This window comes from Danio rerio, chromosome 5 (genome assembly GCF_052040795.2).
Source record: "Danio rerio strain M-AB ecotype USA chromosome 5, GRCz13ab, whole genome shotgun sequence".
NCBI lineage: Eukaryota > Metazoa > Chordata > Actinopteri > Cypriniformes > Danionidae > Danio > Danio rerio.
In genome coordinates, this window is record NC_141025.1 from 37,472,156 (window position 1) to 37,492,761 (window position 20,606).

The 20,606-nt window shown below is 34.3% G+C and overlaps 1 protein-coding gene and 1 long non-coding RNA gene across 2 annotated transcripts in view; both read right to left on the bottom strand.

Annotated features, from left to right (window-relative positions):
• Positions 1 to 20,606, bottom strand: part of efnb1 (ephrin-B1) — a 57,533-nt gene that overhangs the window by 13,050 nt on the left and 23,877 nt on the right. The window contains 1 exon segment of the mRNA NM_131805.1: positions 12,018 to 12,295. Within this exon segment, the coding sequence (NP_571880.1) occupies positions 12,018 to 12,295 (278 nt within the window).
• Positions 17,001 to 18,743, bottom strand: LOC147844052 (uncharacterized). Its single transcript, XR_015491433.1, has 2 exons — positions 17,782 to 18,743; positions 17,001 to 17,684 (listed from the first exon to the last, which is right to left on the bottom strand). It is a non-coding gene; the product is annotated as an uncharacterized LOC147844052 (long non-coding RNA).

Consider the following 20,606-nt stretch of genomic DNA (forward strand, 5'->3'; position numbering starts at 1 on the left):
TTCTAAACTTATTTGCATTCCTTCCAAGGCCCGTGCTCAGAGGGCACATTTTAATAAAACTATAACGTTTCATACCGAAACTTTATGCTGAACTTTTTTTATTGTTATTGACTATTGTGTTCGGTCAATAAACACCATACTGACCATTTTATTGCCAAGCCCTATTTTTTACAGTTTATTTTATTTTTTCTTTCTTTCTTTGTTTCTTAACTGATTTCTTTGTTTTTCTTTCTTTCTTTCTTTCTTTCTTTCTTATTTTTTCTTGTTTTGCTCCGTTTTTTTTCCTTTCTTTCTCTCTTTATTCGTTCTTTCTTTCTCTCCTAAATCCTGCCACCCATTCACTCAAATTACCTGTAAGTGAAGAAAATGACCAGCACATTCTGTTACTGATTCTAGATGCCTATCTGTGTTCTCGCAAATTAGACCATTTCAAAACAACAGTGCAGACCATTATGCCTATTATATTCGGACCATATTAAAAGCATTTCTAGGTAAAGCATTTTGGGATTAATGGAGCAGAGGGGAAAGCTGTGTGCGTCCGTCCGTCCGTGCGTGTCTGAATGTGTGTGTCTGTGTTTTCTCAATAATCCAGAACTCAACACGTACTGGAGCATGTTTCATTCAGGTCCTGACCTTGAAGACCTGTTTGCCCTTGTCATATTTTGAACCTGTGTGTGGCAAGTAGAGAACCAAGCCTGTTCACAATGGGAAATTGGGAATGTAATTAAACGTCAATTAGTCTCTGTTCTGATGTAGCTCACATGGCTCTAAAACACACACACACACGCGCAGACACACAGACAAACACTCATTACGTGCATTAGCTCCATGAGTAGTGTGACCCATCATGCATCACTGACCTTCATTGCCCACTGGGATATTTGCATGGGCATCACTACAGCAACTGCATCCATACACTTACATCATAAGACAGACTGTCATCACACACACTGCACACACACATACACGCACAGCAGAAATCTTGCTCGCTTTGGTGCACCTGGTGCTCGACGTCCCATAAGACAAAGAAAGATGAACTCTCTGTCTGCTTTCTTCCTCAGTCTCTTTCCTTCTGCCTCAAAGGACAGAGAAAAAAAGTTGTTCAGCTGACTATGTCTTTTTGTACTAGTACTTGCCAAAGAGGTCAGATTTACCACAAAGCCAAAACTGAATATTCAGCCAATATTTGTCTGCAATTCTCCACAGATTTAAATGTGTAACTCTTGTGTATGAAGTCTTCAGAATGGATGTTTACAATAATGATCCTATAATTTTCAAAAACGGTTTATTTCTTTTAGCTGACTTCACATCTGCATGTCGACAATGCCTATTCAGGGTAGAGAAAACAGGCCCTCTTAGTCACGGTGAGGTAACAGAGAGGAAGGAAGATAGATACTATTGTTCTAAACAGCAGAATAACTAATGATAAGAGTCAAATGTGAGAAACTCTGCCAATTGCTCTTTGAGCTATTCCTGGCTGCGTGCAGCACCAGCCACTCTGCATATCCTTCACAAGATCCCAGTGTTAAAAATGGAGCCAATTCAAGTAAGAGAGAAAGAGAAAGAGAGAGAGAGAGAGAGAGAGAGAAAGTAGAAAATCTTAAACAAAAACTAAATTATTAATATTAGTTAATAATCTTTTAAATAATTAAAAGCATTGTTGTTGTTTGCTTTATTCATTTTAGCTTTTTTATATTCTGACATAAACAAATTGAAGAGTCACTTAATTCCGAAACTAATATAAGCAAATCCAATTTAACAAATGTTACAAAATTATACCATTAAAAAAAACAATAAAAATGTTGTTCCAATCCCCTGAGACCTAATGTTCATCTTTGCTAGTTTAATGTTTCAATCTGAATATTATTAAGCTACAAGAATACTTTTGTGCACTTATAAAACAAAGAAAATCATTAGAATATATTCAATAATTGCTTCTGCTCAGTGTCAGTATATTGTGCATGATCATGAGCACTGTACACTAATGCATATCCCTCAGATGCTTGTGCACTACTTCCTGTGTTAAAAACAAAGCACCGTTGCATTAGAAGTGTGGCCAAGCGTGACAAATTGAATGCTATTTGATGCTACATACTGACAAAAAGGAGAAGAAACTTAAATAAAGTCGTAATTTTGTTTAATGTGTGCACAGAAGTATTCTCGTAGCTTGACCATATTCTGATTGACCCACTAAGGTATATGGACTGTTATGAGAACGCTTTTTGGTATTTTTCTAAACTTTGAACTACAGTATAGTCAGGAATAAGGTTGCACGGTTTACCAGTGGCTCCAAAATCCTGGCGGTGCCACTGTAGTTTGTAAACGGTAGTATTGTCATTATAGGTTTATCTATAATAGATAATGTTGCATGTGGAAAATTCACTAAAATGCTCACACATTTGTGCAACAATAAACCATTTTATTTGAATAGTCCGTGGAACCCTTTAAGGTTGCAACACTGTGTAGACTTTGCGCCTTTTATGGTAACCTATTGTATGTTTTTTAATGCTTCAGTTCAAACGCAAATCTGAATTGGTTAATTTCTGTTCCTGTTAATATGATTCATTAGCGACCGTGACAATCTCTTTTAAAAGAACCACTCACAAAGTGAATTTTTGAATTACTTTGAATTGCTACCTACCTGAGAAGACTGAAAAAAATTGATGAAAAAACAAAAATAGCAACAGGAAACATTGAAACAATTTTTGAGCACTTCATATAGCAAATTAACATTTTTATATAAAAAATTGTATATAACAAATTTCATTTGGTATAATTTGTATCTTTATTACAAGTCAGTTATCTTCAAAATAAACAAAAAGAATGAATACATTTTAGGTGCAAATAATATTTTTTGGCCTTAAGGGAGTTATGAATTACACTTCAAGTACTATTATAACATAAAATATAGTATTTCTGACTATTTTCTTTATAATTTGAGTTATGAATTACAGTATTGCAATACCACTTGGTATCGTGATACTTCAGCTGGTATAGTATCGTAAGATTAATTTATGGTATCACGACAACCCTAGTCAGGAACCTTGCTGTCAATGGATAATGAAGGAGCTCTCAGATTTTAGTTTGTGTTCTAAACATGAATGATGGTCTCAAGGGTTTAGAACAACATGAGGGTCATCATCATTTTCATTTTTGCTCTAACACTAGTGAACTAAATCTTTAAATGGACCTCAGAAATATGTTACATTTGTTAATACTAGTTATAAAACTGACTTAATTTGAAATTTGTTTATATTTGAATATTATTCATTCATCCATTCATTTTCCTTCAGCTTAGTCCCTTATTTATCAGGGGTCGCCACAGAGGAATGAACCGCAAACTATTCTGGGATATGTTTTACGCAGCGGATCCCTTTCCAGCAACAACTCAGTACTGGGAAATATTGGAATATTAATAAAATAATAATAATAACGACATTTGTATTAATAATAATAATAATAATAATAATAATAAAATCTCATAAACCAATTTTGCTACTTAAAACAAAAGTATAAAAGCCATTGCAATCAGGGCTGTGCGATTAATTGAAATTGTATCAAAACTGTGATTTGGACATGCGCAATTACTAAATTGCCTTACAGCATGATTTTCTTGCAGTATGCTATTTGAACCAATCATGATGCAGCATGCCTAAACAGAGAGCGAGAACAGGAGACTGAATAGGCTGCATAAACAGGGATGATGAGTTCAGCACAGTAGGACTTTGTGCCAAATAAAATTCTAAATCTGTGATATGGGATTACTTTGGATACAGGAAAGCTGATGTATCGCAAAACCATCATGTAAGTCAGACATATATTGTGTCTAAAAGCATGTGGAAAACGCGAATGCATCGCTTCATTCAGCATTTTCAACGCACTTTGTGCTCATGCTCCTTTGTTGTTTGCCATTGCTCTGCGACCATCAACTGTTTTCTCAGAGTATGACAAACTAACAAAAGATTGCTGTAGTTCTGATATAAGTTTTTTTAATGGAGAAAATTAAATAGTACTGCAGTGTTTGGATGCTCTGTGTTTGTCTACCGAAATGTGTATATTACACACAAAGTATGAAGCTGATTGTTCAGTTCTTGTTACGTGACTCACGGTAAGGCATTTTGAATATCAGAACATCGGAACCTTACTTGAGTTCAACAGTGGCACAGTAGCCTATTTATTTGTTTTCCACAGTCTGTTACACCTTTACTAGGTGATTTTTATTGTATTATTTGCCTTATGTCTGTTTTAGAGAAATGTTACAGATTGGCAATGAGCTGGTATAAGATTCTGACGGTATGATAATCTTGGATACACATATCATGATTTCACAGTATTGTAATTATGTCTCTAAAATATATATATTTTTAATGTCTGGGTAAAAACCAGCAACTTTTAATCCCATTGAACACAATATATTTATTTTAAGAAATATTTAAAATATTTTGGATCGGTAGCTTTTGTTGTGGAGGGTCATTTTCTGCTTGAGATACTGTTGCCCTAACAAACTAAATAAAATAGTGGTTTAAAAAAAAAAATGTAAAACTCCCGCCCAAAAACAAACTTGTAGGATGTAGTATAACAGCAAATGTTGGCCGTTTTTAAAACCTTGACTTTTCCAAACCACAGAAAACCCTTGAAATGGTTATTGTCCCATGCCTATCTTTCATAAAGATCTAATTATTTTCCTTTGGAAATATGTTTTACATTCAAACTGTAAAACATATTTGTGTGACAAAGTTGTAATTAAAATTGTTAAAGAAAAGTGTGATAGGTCTCTTTTGTCTGTATTGCACCACCCTAATTACAATACTTTGTATTTACAAAATACATTTACAATCACCTTTATACTTTATGCTTCTGCTTGCATCAGCAGTATAAACATTTCAGAGAGCCGAAGATATCAGGCTGGCTGCATATTGGATTGCTATTCAATAGCCATTTGCAATAGGAGCCAAATTCTCCTCGCATTACAAAGCGCCTAAAACCAACCATTTGCTCCTGGTTTTTGTGCATGTTAAAGGGGTAGTTTAAATCAGGCATCTGACACACACATATACACACACAGCTCGATGTGATATTTGACCTCTCTCACCCCAGAGCGACCACAGCGAAATGAAGCCACTCATTTTCATACTTCAGCTGTGGCCTGAGAGACAGTTATGGTGAGAGGTTACACACACACACATACACGCACATACACAATCATCATTCTGGCGCAGCGGTTTGGTCAGAATTACTTCAAAGCTGGACTGTCTGAAATCAGAATCATATGTTGCTGACACAGCCTTAACTCAAAAATACACACAGAACCGAACACATACTCGCTCACACAAGGACGCACAATCGACACAGTCACACGGAAACAAAGCTGACCCGAAACAACCCTTCATTTAGCCCTTTTTAACTCCCTTAATCCTGAAAACATTGCATAAACCATTAGAGACACACACTCCTTCTCATCTGGTCATTACGTACATTTCATGCAGCGATGATCGCAAAATCTTGTGACTTCTTGCCATTTTTTTCTCTTTCCATGCCTCGCTTTATTCTCTTTCCATCATTTTTAGCACTCCCTTGACTTTATGACGAGACCGTTTCCATTGTCATGCTTTTCAAATCAACTTCTCAAACATATGCGTATACTGTACACACACACACACACAAATATCTTTTTTGATAATTTGGTATCTGTCAGAAAGATCTGTTTACGGAGGTAAGATTTTGACGAATGAGTAATGGTTGACCAAACTGGTTTGTAAATCAATAATAAAAAAGATCTCTGTCAAAGTAAATATCACAGTCACTTCACTAAAATGCAAAAATCTTTCAGGAACGTCAATCATGAGAGCTCAAGTCTCAAGTCTCATTCAACAGGTTTTGAATTGAAACAATAACCCCGGTATCTATTTTAAACCTGTACAGCTTCTCGAATTCACAAAAGAGTGATCAGTCTCTTTTTGGAAGTCATACTTGAATTAAATCAGCCCATAAAGACGGTGAATTCTCAGAAACTCACTTCACAATTACAAACAGACACCCATTCTGACCGAGAACAGACTTGCTGACCCCAGTCCAGACATTGAAAAATACCCAAACAATAAAAACATGCATAGCTTAACGCATGAATGACAGCATGTTCAAAAGAACTGCATATTACGACATGAATACATTTGATTAAAAAAGAACTTATAAAATAAGACACATTCTCCTTAAAATAAAAATACATTTTATTCATTCGTTCATTTTCTTTTCAGCTTAGTCCCTTTTATTAATCAGAGTTCACCACAGCGGAATAAACCGCCAACTTATCCAGCATATGTTTTTTTTACACAGCGGATGCCCTTCCAGCCGCAACCCAGCACTGGGAAACACCCATACACTCTTGCATTCACACACACGCTCATACACTATGGCCAGTTTAGCTTATTCAGTTCTCCCATAGCTCATGTCTTTGAACTTTGGGGAAAACCGGAGCACCCGGAGGAAACTCACGCCAACACAGGAAGAGACATGCAAACTCAGCACAGAAATGCCAACTGACCCAGCTGGGGCTCGAACCAGTGACTTTCTTGCTGTGAGGCGACATAAATACCCACTGCGCCATCGTGTCGCCAAAAAACTTTTCATTACAAATTTAATAATAGGAATGCTCCACTCAATTGGCCTGAGATCAGTTGATCAGCCGATAATCACATTTCATGATTTGCCCATCTGGCCGATCTCTTGAACTGTTCGCAAGGGTTTGTTCATGAGTTTACAAGCAGAGAAAGACATGATGAGAGTGAGTGAACAAGAGAACAGATTGAGAGAGGCACAGTGATGTTGTAAGCATTACATTGGATGGTTAACTTCTTATGCATCAATTATGCGCTCAAACTTTTTCTTCAGTAGCTATGTTTCCATCAAAAATGCAAATTAATTTTATGTGCAAAACTGGAATATCAAATAAAAGACATGAGAATAAAGCAGCGTTTCCATCCAACAAGTCAAACAGTCACTTTCTGATTAACTGGAGCTAAATACCAACAGTAAAAATAAAAGTCTGCTGGTTTGTACATTCACATACATTTTTATCATCACATGATCTCATCTAACAAAATCATATGACTTTTTTAATGCGCATACTGGAATTAGCGCATACTGGAATCATAGTTTATGTGCATCTTTTCTTATTGACTAAAAATGTTATCCATTTTCAAAATGTATGTGCATCTTGCCGTTTCCTTCTACAGATTTTCTTTTATGCGCAAAAATATGCATTAAAATAGGTGGAGGGAAACGTAGCTTTTGAGACCTGTTGAATTCTTCTTCCATCATTTGCAATGTTTCTAAATTGCTTTGTTAATCATGTCTTACCACTTTTTTTATCTATTATTTTCTGTAAAACTGCTTCTGATTCTGTCCACACTAAATGGTTATAATAGACATTTTTAAGTGATTATATCCTGCATCCTTAATTTGTTAGGTAGGTAAGGAGAAAACTCCACTTAACTATCATTCTTAGAGGGAAAATTAGCTTTTTTGCATTATAAAGCTTAAACCATCAAAATTTATCCACATGACAAGGAATTGGTACTTGGAATCAGCTGCAAATAAAAAAAAAATAATAATTATATATATGTATATATATATATATATATATATATATATATATATATATATATATATATATATATATATATATATATATATATATATGTATGTGTATGTATATATATATATATATATATATATATATATATATATATATATATATATATATATATATATATATATATATGTATGTGTATATATATATATATATATATATATATATATATATATATATATATATATATATATATATATATATATATATATATATATATACAAACAATTATACAAATGATACAAACAACTTAAAGGTACAATAAGCATTTGTTTTTAGAAACTATTTTTGTTATGCTGGTTTTGTTATGCTTCCCACACTGATAGCAATCATTAAATTATTTATTAATCATTAAATTGATGTCCTACCTCCTCCTCTTAAATCATCTGCGTGTTCATAGACTCGGTTTAAAAAAAATAGCAGGCAAACATCAACAACTTTCTTTTTTAAGTTTTGTATAGTAAGGCTGTACAAAATCCTATTTCAGCATCGATATACCAATGTGACCTTCGCAATGCCTGTGATTGTATAATGACCTTAAAAGCATTCAGGTATAAGAAATTGTACCATTTGTGACTTTAATAAAGATTAAATTTATTGAAATATTTTTATTTTTATTATTCAGTTACTGTACTTGAATACCATCTTGTATTTATAGATTGTTATGCATGAAAATAATCACAACACATACAAATACAGAAATGCACAGCAAATAGCACAGACCACATCGAAAATTAGGTTAATTAGATTTTATGAGGATGTAGTCCCACTGCAAAATCATACCAATTGATCTAACATTATAAATTCTTTGCAAAGGGAAATATTAAGTCAATTGGTGAAATTGTATTTATATCACAATATATTTCGTAAAATAAAAAAAAAACATCGCAATGCTACATTTTTCAATATCATGCTGCTCTATTGTATTGTAGTTATACATATAATTATATATAATTGTAAAAGTTAGATACTTTTAAATATAAGTTAACTTATTTTACTCCCTTGCCTTTGAGTGACTCACACATGTGATTTCTTATCTGTATTTTAGTATTACATATATACATATATATTTCCTTTTCTTACATTTTTAATACAAGTTTTATTTTATTTTGTTAAATATTTTATTTCATTGTACAGCACTTTGGATCCACTACAGTTGTACAGAATTGTGCTCTATAAATAAATAAATAAAGTTTGCCTTACTATATTATAAAGTGTTCTCTTTTGTGAATGTTGCATGATGTATTATAGTGATGGTCTCTAATGCGTGTTTATGCGATCAGGCTTTGGATGGCTTTCAGTGCTATCAGGCTAGCGTTAGCATTTTAATCTTCAAGTTTATTATAATCTTCAAGTTTATTTTACCTCGATGACTCATTTTTTTCTTTTTCATGTTTTAAGCATTACCCTCACTTTTCAACCTTAAGCATAAACAGATTTGGTAGATGCGTGATTAAGCATATTTTATTTAAAAAATGCCAGTGGGGTACAGGAAATTAAATGAATGCAGCATTCTCTGAAAACATCTTCTGAAACTTAACACCCTCTTGCTTGTTTTTATCTTCTTTAAAGAAATATACTCAATAGAAAAACTTGACTAAAGATTCACAAACAGCACAGTGTGTCTGGAGTGCTACTTCGACAGGGTAAAGTTAACATGTATCGCTCGGAGGCTGAGACGGAAAGACGTGAGTGCATAGACCCGGCTTGGTTCAAAGAGCTTCTGCAGACAGACTGGAGACGATCTGACAAATAGTTACACGGATAAAGGAAAGAAATGAGGAGATTTCAGTGGCTGGATTGGCCTCTGGAGCCAGTGCGCTGAACCTTCTGTAGGGGAATTATATAATCTTCATACTGACTAGAGTATATTGAGGGACGTGTGCAGTCACGGTCAATGAAATGAATGAAAACTATAATATTTCCTGAAAGATAGCGTGAATTGATATGTAAATGGCCTGAGTGCATCAAAAATGCTCAACGGGATCTTCCTAAAACGGATTTAAGGAGTCGTTTTAGGGGTACAACATGGGTGGCATGACAATATGGTGAGTGTTGAGCTCTGCGGGAAAAGGAAACATACTCAGCATCACAGAAATCAACACACTGAGGCTACAGGAACGGCACAATGGTTGAGAGAAAGAAACTTGACACCAAGTCGAAAAAGGCAAGTATAGAGACGGTGAAGAAAAGCAGATTCCCATGGATGGATAAAAAACACCTGGAGTGACACACTTAAAGCACTGGTGAAGTCTACAGCACGATCAGAGCAAGCTACATGCTAACTATTCATTAGCGAACCACAGAGCATTTCATTCACAATGGGTGCTAACAAAAATAACGCAAGTGTAATAATTAAAACACACCATAAACGTTAACCACAAGTAATACAGCCGCACTGTGAGAAAGACAGACAACGCAGGCTGTTTTTTTTTCCACTTGGGAAACTTCGGCCCCTAATTAATTCAATGTGCAATTCTCCAGCTTGTATGTGTTTTATAAAAGATTCTAGTTAGTGGTCAGTTCAGATGTCTAGAGACATCTTGCTTGCATTTAACACACAATGGGAGTTATATATTAAAGAGCATCTATACTGGTGCCAAACTACAATCAGATCATGGACTTGCTGCATGTAAGCAACATAAATGTCACATACCAGTGGCACACATTGTAGAAGCGCTCCTCAAGGGGCTTTTTCTGAGGAGCGAATGGATGCGTGTGAAACTGTCATGCTCTAAAGTCTCTCGCTGAGTTATTAACTCGGATGACCAGTGAAAACAAGATGACCAGACAGCAGAAACCACTGAACCCAGAACACAAACACATTTCAGCAAAATTATTTTAACCAGACTCATCCTGTTTACCAGAGCGAGATAAAGGAACTGGTTGCTAGGGAGTCTCTGTGTGTGTGTTTGACTGGATCTAATGGCAGTCCCGCTGCTTGTTGGGTGTGTAGTTGTGGTGATGGGTCAGTAGAGGTGAAGTGGATTATGGGACATGTCTGGGCATCATGGCCAAGAGACCAAAAACTCAGTGAGGCAAGACAACCAATGAGACATGCCTGACTGAAAGTGTCTCTCCTTCCCACATCCCATCCTTGAGAAATCAGTTAAAAAAAGAAAGCGGGGTAAAGGGGGTGAGTATGCTGAGCTTTAGTGTAAAGGAGTGTGTCACATTTACCATGCTGCTCCCTGCTGTTTTTATCTTGTATGGTTCGGGTTTAGCATGTATTCATGCTGCTGAATGTGTAAGAAATCTTTAATTCTGAATGTATGATTAATCAGCTCTTCAGGACTGAACTGTCATGCTGTTTTGTTGCTTGAAAATCATCCTTCACTGAAAGTTCTATCAAAAGAAATCTTAACTGTGCCATTTTGACTATGATAACATGACAGCGCTGTACTAATTTGTGTTTTTGAAGTTTAATGTACAGGCGACAGAATCATCAAATCCATTCACTTGTATATGAATCTGTGAAAACAACCAATAAAGCTTTATTATGCATGCTAGGTCAGTAGTTGGCAATTTGCAGTGTCTGTAATAAAATTAAATAAATAAATAGAACAGTCAAGTATTTTTGCACAATCTTTCTACAAATCTACAAATTTTATAACCTAGACAAATTAAGTTTTTATAACCTAATTCATCACCGTTTTCAGCAATAAATTAAGTGGGAAAATAATTATTTTAGGCGTACACAGTAAAAAAAATGTTGGGTTCCACACAATTCTTTCATGTTGTCCCCAACTCAAATTGATTAAGTTAACTTTGTTTTTTAAAATTTTACTTGATTGAACATAATACAGTTAAATTTTTTAATGTAAGAATTGTGTTGATTCAACTCATTTTTAGTAGGTTTAAACAAGTAGCAAAATATTTTTTTTTAGTTTAACAAGTTATTTAAGTTGATCCAATTTTTCTAACTGTATTTTTTATTAAATTTAGTTTTTATTTAATTTATTTTAGCTATACTTGTGTGTGGTATTGCAGTCGTTTTTCAAAGATTTGTGTTTCGAGGCCCTAAAATGCATTTGTTAGATAATAAAAAAGACAAAACATCTAAAAAAAAGATGTAAAATAACTTTAAGATTGTATTACAATACAAAACATAGAGTTAGGGGTATAACATCTTTTTTACTTAGCAGTAGTCTTTTTGTACCACAGAAGCCCTTAAAAGGTAGCATTTTACAATACATGTGGCTTCAGGTATTAAAATGGACATTGTCAAAAGGTGTTGCCCCTAAATGTAATAGTTTTACTAATATTTTTGATAGCAAAAACAAAGTTTACCCTGCTTATGAATCACAGTAAATCCACTCCCAAAAATATAGCTAGGTTAGACATTTAAACAAAGTCTGTGGTTACTTACAGGTGATGTAATAGTTTGTGAAGCGTTTAAATTCAAGTCCCATGTAGTTTGGACTGAACTCCTGGAACTTGATGGTGAATTTGATGTCTTTCTCTGGTTTGTTGCAGGTCACCAGAACATTGGGGTCCAGTATGGTGCTGCAGGACTCGGCCTGCTCTTTCTTCACCAGGTAGAGTTTATAAAACTCATATGGTCTCCCCATGTCCCCTTTGGGGCAGATAATGTCCAGTTTGTCACCAATCTCCGGGTAAATCACTAAGCCCTTCCCAGACACAAACCTGCAACACAAAGCATACAAAGTTAGAACTAATCACAAACACATTAAGACATATGCTGATATTCTGTGAATCAATATATTGGGATAATGAAAATGCAAAATATTGATATCTTGAGCATTTATTTGAACATTATTTAAAGGTTATTTGAAGGTTATTTTTAAAAAGGTTTACAGTATTCAGATTGTTGTATTAGTGGTTGCTCATCAGATATCATACTTAATTAGATATCATACTTAATAAGCAATTTAATTTCAAACATTAACATTTTTATTTTTGGCCTACAACATTTAAAATGTTAACCCTACAGTAAGGCTACATTTGTTAACATCAGTTACTTTAATTAAATTCAATGTATTGACAAGTACAAAAGCATTTATTAATCTTCGCTAATGTTAATTTTTTAGCTAATGCCTAACAACACAAAAAAAGTGCTGGGAAATGATTATTCGTGATTAATGACATCCAAAATGAAAGTTTGTTTTGAAATGAGATATGTGTGTTATATATAAATATATATTATCTATATGTTATACGCACACATCCATAAAAACGAAATCATACAAAACAGTTTTGTTACAAAGATATTTAAATGCATATATAATTTGTATCATATGCACATGTTTTATATCTAAATATAAACAAACATTTTGCCAAAAGTATGCATGTCTGTTTGTATTAATATGTACGTAATAAATATATACAGTACTAGAGATGTATAGTAACGAAGTAGAACTACTTCACTACTGTACTTTTGTACTAAAAGGCAGTATCTGTACTCTACTGGAGTATTGTTTTTTCTCCTATTTCCACTTTTACTTCAGTACATATTTTCATTGAGTTTTAATACTTTTACTCTGATTTTCTATGTGCTGCATTGTTACTCGTTAAAATTATAAAAATGTTACGAATCGTTCCAAACACACGTTATCGCTGCTAGAGCAGTAGATGGCTCTGTCACAGGTTTGAAGAAGCTGGCTCGTCATCACTCAGATGATCAAAGAAGACATCGCTGCCTGCCTGCATTGAAAGCCCTGTAGTTTGTTTTCAACATGGAAAACCAAGAAATTCCACCTTCAACTCCTTCACTTTCAACTGTTCGTAGTGATGAGGAAAAATACCACTCATGGCACTATTCAGAGTCCATGTTTGCATTTGTCAGAGTGAAAGACAACTCATATAGAATGAAGTGTATACTCTGCCTCACACAAAACACAGCAGTTTGAGCTATCCGTAAGCACTAGATAAGTTAACTAACGTTAGCTACCCGCGGTTCATAACATGCTGCGATGTTCACTTAACGTTAACTAGCTAGCTTATTGGATTATGAACCATGGTTCTTTTTTCGTTCTGCTTAATCACGTGCAGTTATTTAAAATAAACAAACTAATATGATGTCTTTTGACTGCTTTTTTTATTAACTACATAAGACAATACTTGTACTTTTACTTTCAGTTTTTGAGTAGTAAATTTTAGAATAAACTATTTGAAATACTTAAGTACAAAAAAATGTTGAAAACTTTAGTACTTCCACTTAAGTATGGTGCTTAAAGAGCACTTCAACTTCTACTCAAGTCACTTTTTTTAATAGAGCACTTGTACTTTTACTTAAGTCTGGGTCTCTAGTACTTATACATCTCTGTACAGTACACACACTTAAATTATGTCAAAACAAACTTTTATTTTGGATTCAATTAATCCTGATGAATTGTTTTCTAGCACTAAAACATATAACTACATATAACATATACATATAATAAGGCAATTTCTCACCGTTGATTTGATGCCTTAACAAACATTTACTGACAAAACTTTTATAATGTGCAAATAAAACTGTAAAGTGTTACTTTATCATCATTTTAATTGCTATTTAATTTGGTTGATACAGTACATTTGTTTACTCTGAGCATGTATATACAATAAAGCAATATGCTTTATTTTTGGCTATCATACCTGTTAAAGTAATCTATTTTGCACCTTGCCAGCAGGCACACAACATCATATGACGTTAATATTAGGTTAGATTTAGGTCATGACATCAGGTGACCAAAATTTAATGTCTAGCCAGCGTCTAAGAAAAAAGTTATTTTGACGTCCAATAACGGCATTTTTTTTTTAGGTTTATTTTAGATTGAGTTGGAAAGTGACCAAAATCCAACATCTGATAGATGTCATAGTGATAACGTCAACACAACGTCAAGGAGTAACATGATTAGACATTGATATTTAGTTGATTTTAGGTTGGACTTTGGACATAGACATCGGCCTGACGTTAGGGTCTGACGTCAATCCGGTTTTCATTTTCAAACAAAATCCAACATCCCCACAATGTTGGGGTACAACTTCAATATGATGTTGAAGTCCTGTGCCTGCAGGGTTAGGTTAATATTGTGATAATACCATTTACCATGATAAAACCTTACAAGAAAAATTATACCAGCAGAAGCCTAAACGTGTTTAAACAATCCTCTCAGAAACAGACTTTTAGTAGAGTCTGCATCTCCCTGGACCTCACAATCGTGAGAGGAAAATCTTGGGTTCAAATAGCCCTCCGCACTGCCAAGATCCTCCACAAAACGCTCCGGAGGGACTATCGCCATTCCTTTTTTCCTTTTAATAACATATTTTAAAATATAAAGCAATTCCAAATTTTAAAGCAACAGCAGAACAGAGTCAGAAATGGCCCTGGATAGAGATGGAGCTGAATCTGCAGAGTGGGATTTAATGGACAGGGAAGCCTCTTGCTTCGTTTATTAGAGTTGATAATTTATTGTTCCGTGTGCTGATCAACATTCAGGGAATATATGATTCATTCTCACTAACTCAGGCTTGCATGAGTGTGAGTGCATCAATATGTGTCTGTAAGGGGAGATGATTGCAACATAGTAGCGTTTTACTGCTAACCGCACACAAACACACACCAGAAAAATGCAAATACACACACACAGACATGCCCTAAAACTATATACACATATGGACAGACAAAAACAAACGCAGAAATCCCCTAAAACTACAAACAACACATGTACAGACACAAAAACACACACTCGCTCTAATCAAAAGAACGTGCATATAATAGGGCTCGTCGATGTGACAATCTCATATCATGAACTGATATATCATGTGTAGAAATGTAGAAATATAAAATAAATATTAATAAAACATTTCATTTTTGAAAACAAATGTCAAAAACTAAAGAGCTATGATACATATATAATGACAAATAAAAAGGCTAAATAAAATGCAAAATGTAAACATTGTACTTTCAAAGTTTCATTAAACAATATTACGCTCAAATTAATATATCATCTCATATACTAAAAGCGATAGTATTATTTCTGTAATTTCAATCAATAAATAGTTTGTTGACCACATGTAAAAGACTATTTCTATTTTACTTTTTATTCTCAGAAATAGGACTGCACGATATTGGAAAAATCTAATATTGCGATATTTTATTTTTCTGCAATAAATATTGCGATATCTACAGTTTCAAAAGATGGTTTGAATTATTCTATTTGGCTTTTTTTGGGAGTCTAACAATATTTAGGTACAAAAATTAAATAATCTCAATGCAAAAAAAATATATTTTTCTTACTCTGATTTATCTTGTTTCTTGTCCAAATATCTGAAAATTCATAGATCAAGAAAACTATTGTTTTGTTTTCTCCTTCAGAAGAAATGTCAATGTCAAAAATATGAGTTTTTCCTTAAAACAAGCTAAATGATCTACAAATGGGTTAATAAAAATCGTATTATTCCTTTAAAATGTAGATATTTAGACTAGAAACAAGACAACATGTTAAGTATAAATTGCTAAACATCATACTTTTGTGCCCAAACTCTCTTGAAATGCTCAGTCAAAGGCCTTAAAAACACATACAAATGATAAACTTTCATTCAATTGCGGTTAAACTTAGCAGTGACTCTACAAATCAGATGTGTTCTGTATCTCCTGGTCAACTATAATTCAGACTAAACATTGCACATCTTGCAACGTGACTTTTGCCAACGTGCACATTGCGATATCTAAATATCTCTATATCTAAACAATATATTGTGCAGCCCTTCTCAGAAATCTCGTTCAAGAGTGATCATATTTCTCACAGTATTTAGAACATCAAGGCAAATGTTTGATTAAAAAAGTGGAAATAAAAACTAAATAATAATAAAATATAAAACCCTTTTCAAAAACTAATGATTGCAGGTGTGATTGCAACATAAAAAATTTTAATCATTGCTAAATAAAATGCAAAATCGAAACATTGTAATTTCAAGGTTTCAGTAGGCAATATTTCACTCATACAAATGTTGAAAAAGTATTACAGTAAACAATGTATTTTTGAGATACCACAAAATAAACAATAAAAACGATTAGGGCTGCATGATATTGGAAAAATCTCACATTGCGATATTTTGCTATTCCATAATACATACTGCGATATGAATACAATATCCTCTCATGACTTGTATATCTTTATTTCTAAAGAATTTATAATTTCAGATTCAGATTTTGACTGTGATGATGATACTGTAGGGGAGTGCATTTGCATAAAATATAAGAAACAATCTACACACATAGATAAATAAGGGATGTGGAGTGAATTTAAACATTTTTGTATTTAAAGAAGGGGGGTCTCATCTCCCTTATTTTTTTTTCCTCGGCTGATGACATGCCTGATAAATACAATGAAGAAAAAGACAGAACTGAAATAAACAGTGTTTTATTGTTTTCCGATGAGTCTAAAGGCTGATTTATACTTCTGCGTCAAGCGCACACGCATGCATAGCTCTCACTGTGGCCGACGCTGACGTGCATCCCTCAAGAAATGCAAGCTCTGTGATTGGTCGGCTAGGTAGCGCTGATAAATGTGGAAGGGACCGAGAGCCATGCGAACCCGTTGGAGTGTGAAGTGTTTACATGAAGGAGATTCAGATGGGCACTTTTGTTTTGTGTTGACCTAATGATTAAAGTTGTTGCACGTCTGCTGGTTCCCGCCTCTGAATGAGCAAGTTTGAGTCATTTGTACATTAAGGTAGCGTTTAGAAAAAAACAAAACACCAGTGAAGAAACACGACAAAGAAGGAACATAAAAACCTCTCTGCCAGCTAGTGTTTCGGAAGTGTTATACAGTACTAGAAATGCACGGCTACATGAAAGGTATGCGTCGAGGGTCAGGCCAATAACTCGACACAAAAGTATAAATCAAGCTTAACAGTATTCAAGTATACAGTAATTGAATAATCAAGTGTGAAATAATACTGCATAGTCTTCATTTTTTGAATAATATGAATAAAATGTATCATTATTAAAGTTACAAACAGTACAGTTTCTTATTCCTGATGGCTTTTTAAATTCTCATACAGTCACAGGCCTCAAAAACACATGCAACTGATGAATTATAATCCAGACTCAACATTCCATGTGATGGGATGTGGCTATTGCGAATGATCACATTGCGATATCAATGCTGAAACAATATATTGACCTGATATTCTGATATTGAACTCTTAACTTCTGGTTAATGCTACAGAGCACTGTGCACCCGACACAGAAACAGTTTCTTCCCTCAGGCAATCCATCTCATGAACACTTGATGATAGTAATTGTGGAACCAACATCATTACTTGCAATACCCTTTTCTTACACATATACACTTATTTAACAACACACTTTACATGCCAATTTGCACATAACAGCTGCACATATAACGTTGTATATAGTAATATACATGTACATACACTTGTCTATTTGTATATTTGCATTCACTATTTACTTCTATTTTTAAAATATATTTATTATCTTTTTTTTTGTCCTGTCGCTTTAATTCTGTTGCGCTGTAGAAGCTCTGTCACCAAAACAAATTCTCATGTGTGAACATACCTGGCAATAAGATTCTGATTCTGCTATTGTGCAGCCCTAGAAACTATAGACCTTTTATGTTGTCTATATGATATTTGTCATCATATTGCACAGCCCTAGTGCACACATACTAAATGATAACGAGTAAACAGATACACAGAAGCTTTAAATAAAAAACTCGTAAAGCAAGTTCATAAGGACTTGTGTTTTCCTGATATATGGCCCTGATCAAACTCCAATAATGTCTCAGTGTAATGTAATTCAGCTGGTTATTTTCTGCCCGCATGCGCACGCTCTTCGCTCCTCGCTTCAGGCTGTTCGCTGGTTTAACACACATAAGAGCACACAAGACATCTTCACAGACGGATTAACAACAAAAAGCTTTTACTGGGGCACAGGCTTCCGTCTACTTCACAGAACGGGCTGTATGTGCGCTCGCATGCCTGAGTCTGTGTCTGAGGTGTGTACAGGATTGTGAAATCCAATTATGACTGAGTGATTACGGCCATTGAGAAGCACAATTATGTTCTCAATGAGAAGACAGCAGACAATGGGAACAGACAGACTCGTGTAAACAAGAATATAAACACACAGGCTGAGTTATGATAGCTTACATGTCTCTTATTGAAACGGAGAAGAAAGGACATGCATCGGTGGCTGAAAAAATGTAAATGAATGACAAAAGACTGAACTGTCGACTCGGGAATTGTTATTTTTATTTAGCACGGATTATGTATGTAGAATATTTATTGGCTACAATAATATTTTATTTGTTGTTGTTTCTTTAATTATTTTTTACTGAACAGTTTAGATGTTCAACTATATACAACAAAGCCTGTGATCCAACCAACAGAAAGGTCAAATATAATAAAAACAGTGTAATAATGCAATAATAGGTACACAATCAGGATCAAAACATCTCTGATGCAGCCTATTTATTATTTAACAGAGAGAATTGTACAGTTTTCTTGCAGGCGCCATTTATTTTGGCTGTGGTATTATCAAACTAATAATGTCTAGAAGGTGGAGTTTCTAAAAAAGATCAACTGGAGTAGATGGATCAAACTATAGTTTTTAGGATCGTTATTTATTGTTGTTGTTGTTGTTGTTGTTGTTGTTGTTGTTATTGCTGTTGTTTTGATGATTTCCTGATAGTATGCTATTGCCTTAGCAAAAATAAATGAATAAATATTGAGATTACAAAACTTCGACTATTAAGGCGTCCGTATACTTCAAACAAAGTTATTTTCTGTTCTTTGTTTGAGGGCAAATTTTTTTTGGAAAAGTTGGTATACTGAAAGAGTGATAGTATACTGTTTCCCAACCCCTTAATGTTTAGAACTTTATCAGAGATGTTCTCGTCTAATGCGTAAAACCCTCTGAGTCTTTTCGCGATAGTACAGGTGCCAATACATTTGTACCAGCTCTGCTACTCGACCCTCTAGTGAATTCATGTTGCTAATTTGGTGTTGTTGTGGTGGATGTTTTTCTCCGGTAGAGCTATGAACTAGGAGAATAGAAAGCACGTCAAACTAAGTGGAGTTACAGAACACACCCACCGATTGCGTAATCACCATGGACCAATGGTAGCTCAAAGATATTTGGAAACAAAAAATTATGTCACCAAAAAGTTCTCTTTTGTGGGCTGTTTGTACCAGATTAGGTTTGAAATGACATCATTTCAATTCTTTTTTTTTTTTTTTTTTTTTTTGAAGTATGCTCTGGCCATAGATGTTTACATTGGATGTAGCGCTCCTTTGAAATGAATGTGGGACCAAGATGCAGTGAAGGAATGGCTATCCAGAGCCAGAGATATATACACATATATCTATGAGCTGTCACTTCGCTTCGGGAGCGATTAGTTTGTGAATGAATCTTCGTTATGAATGACTCGTTCTCTCATCCGACAATAATACAAGTTTCTGGCACCGCAGCATCTTGTTGTCATATTTAATTTACATTGTTTGCTTATTTTATTCAACAAAACTAGCAAAAGTCTGGTATTTAGTGCGTGTTGGTGCTATTTTGTCTTATGGTCAGTGCAGTAAGTGAATGACTGTGTTATCATCAATAACGTTTAGCACAAAAGTTCATGACACACAAAACCATAAAAAAAAAATCTTACCTAGAAAATGTTCTACCTACACCTGTACACAGAGCTAAAGTCAAGCATCTTCACATTGGCTTTGGTCTTGACCATTCAGTGCGGTTAAATGACATTTGGGCTGGGAGCCCTGTACAAATGTGGCTGCGCTATTGACGTATGCTCATGGTCCGTATGCGATATCTAGTGTATATATCTATGTGCCGTGGCCTTTAGAATGCACTGCAACTAATATGATGACCCTAAAATTCAAGTTTTAGATGCAGTATTGTTTTTTGTTTTTTTTAGCAAAATGAACTTAATATTTGTGCATCACAGAACAAAACTACACTGTTTTGTTTCAAAAT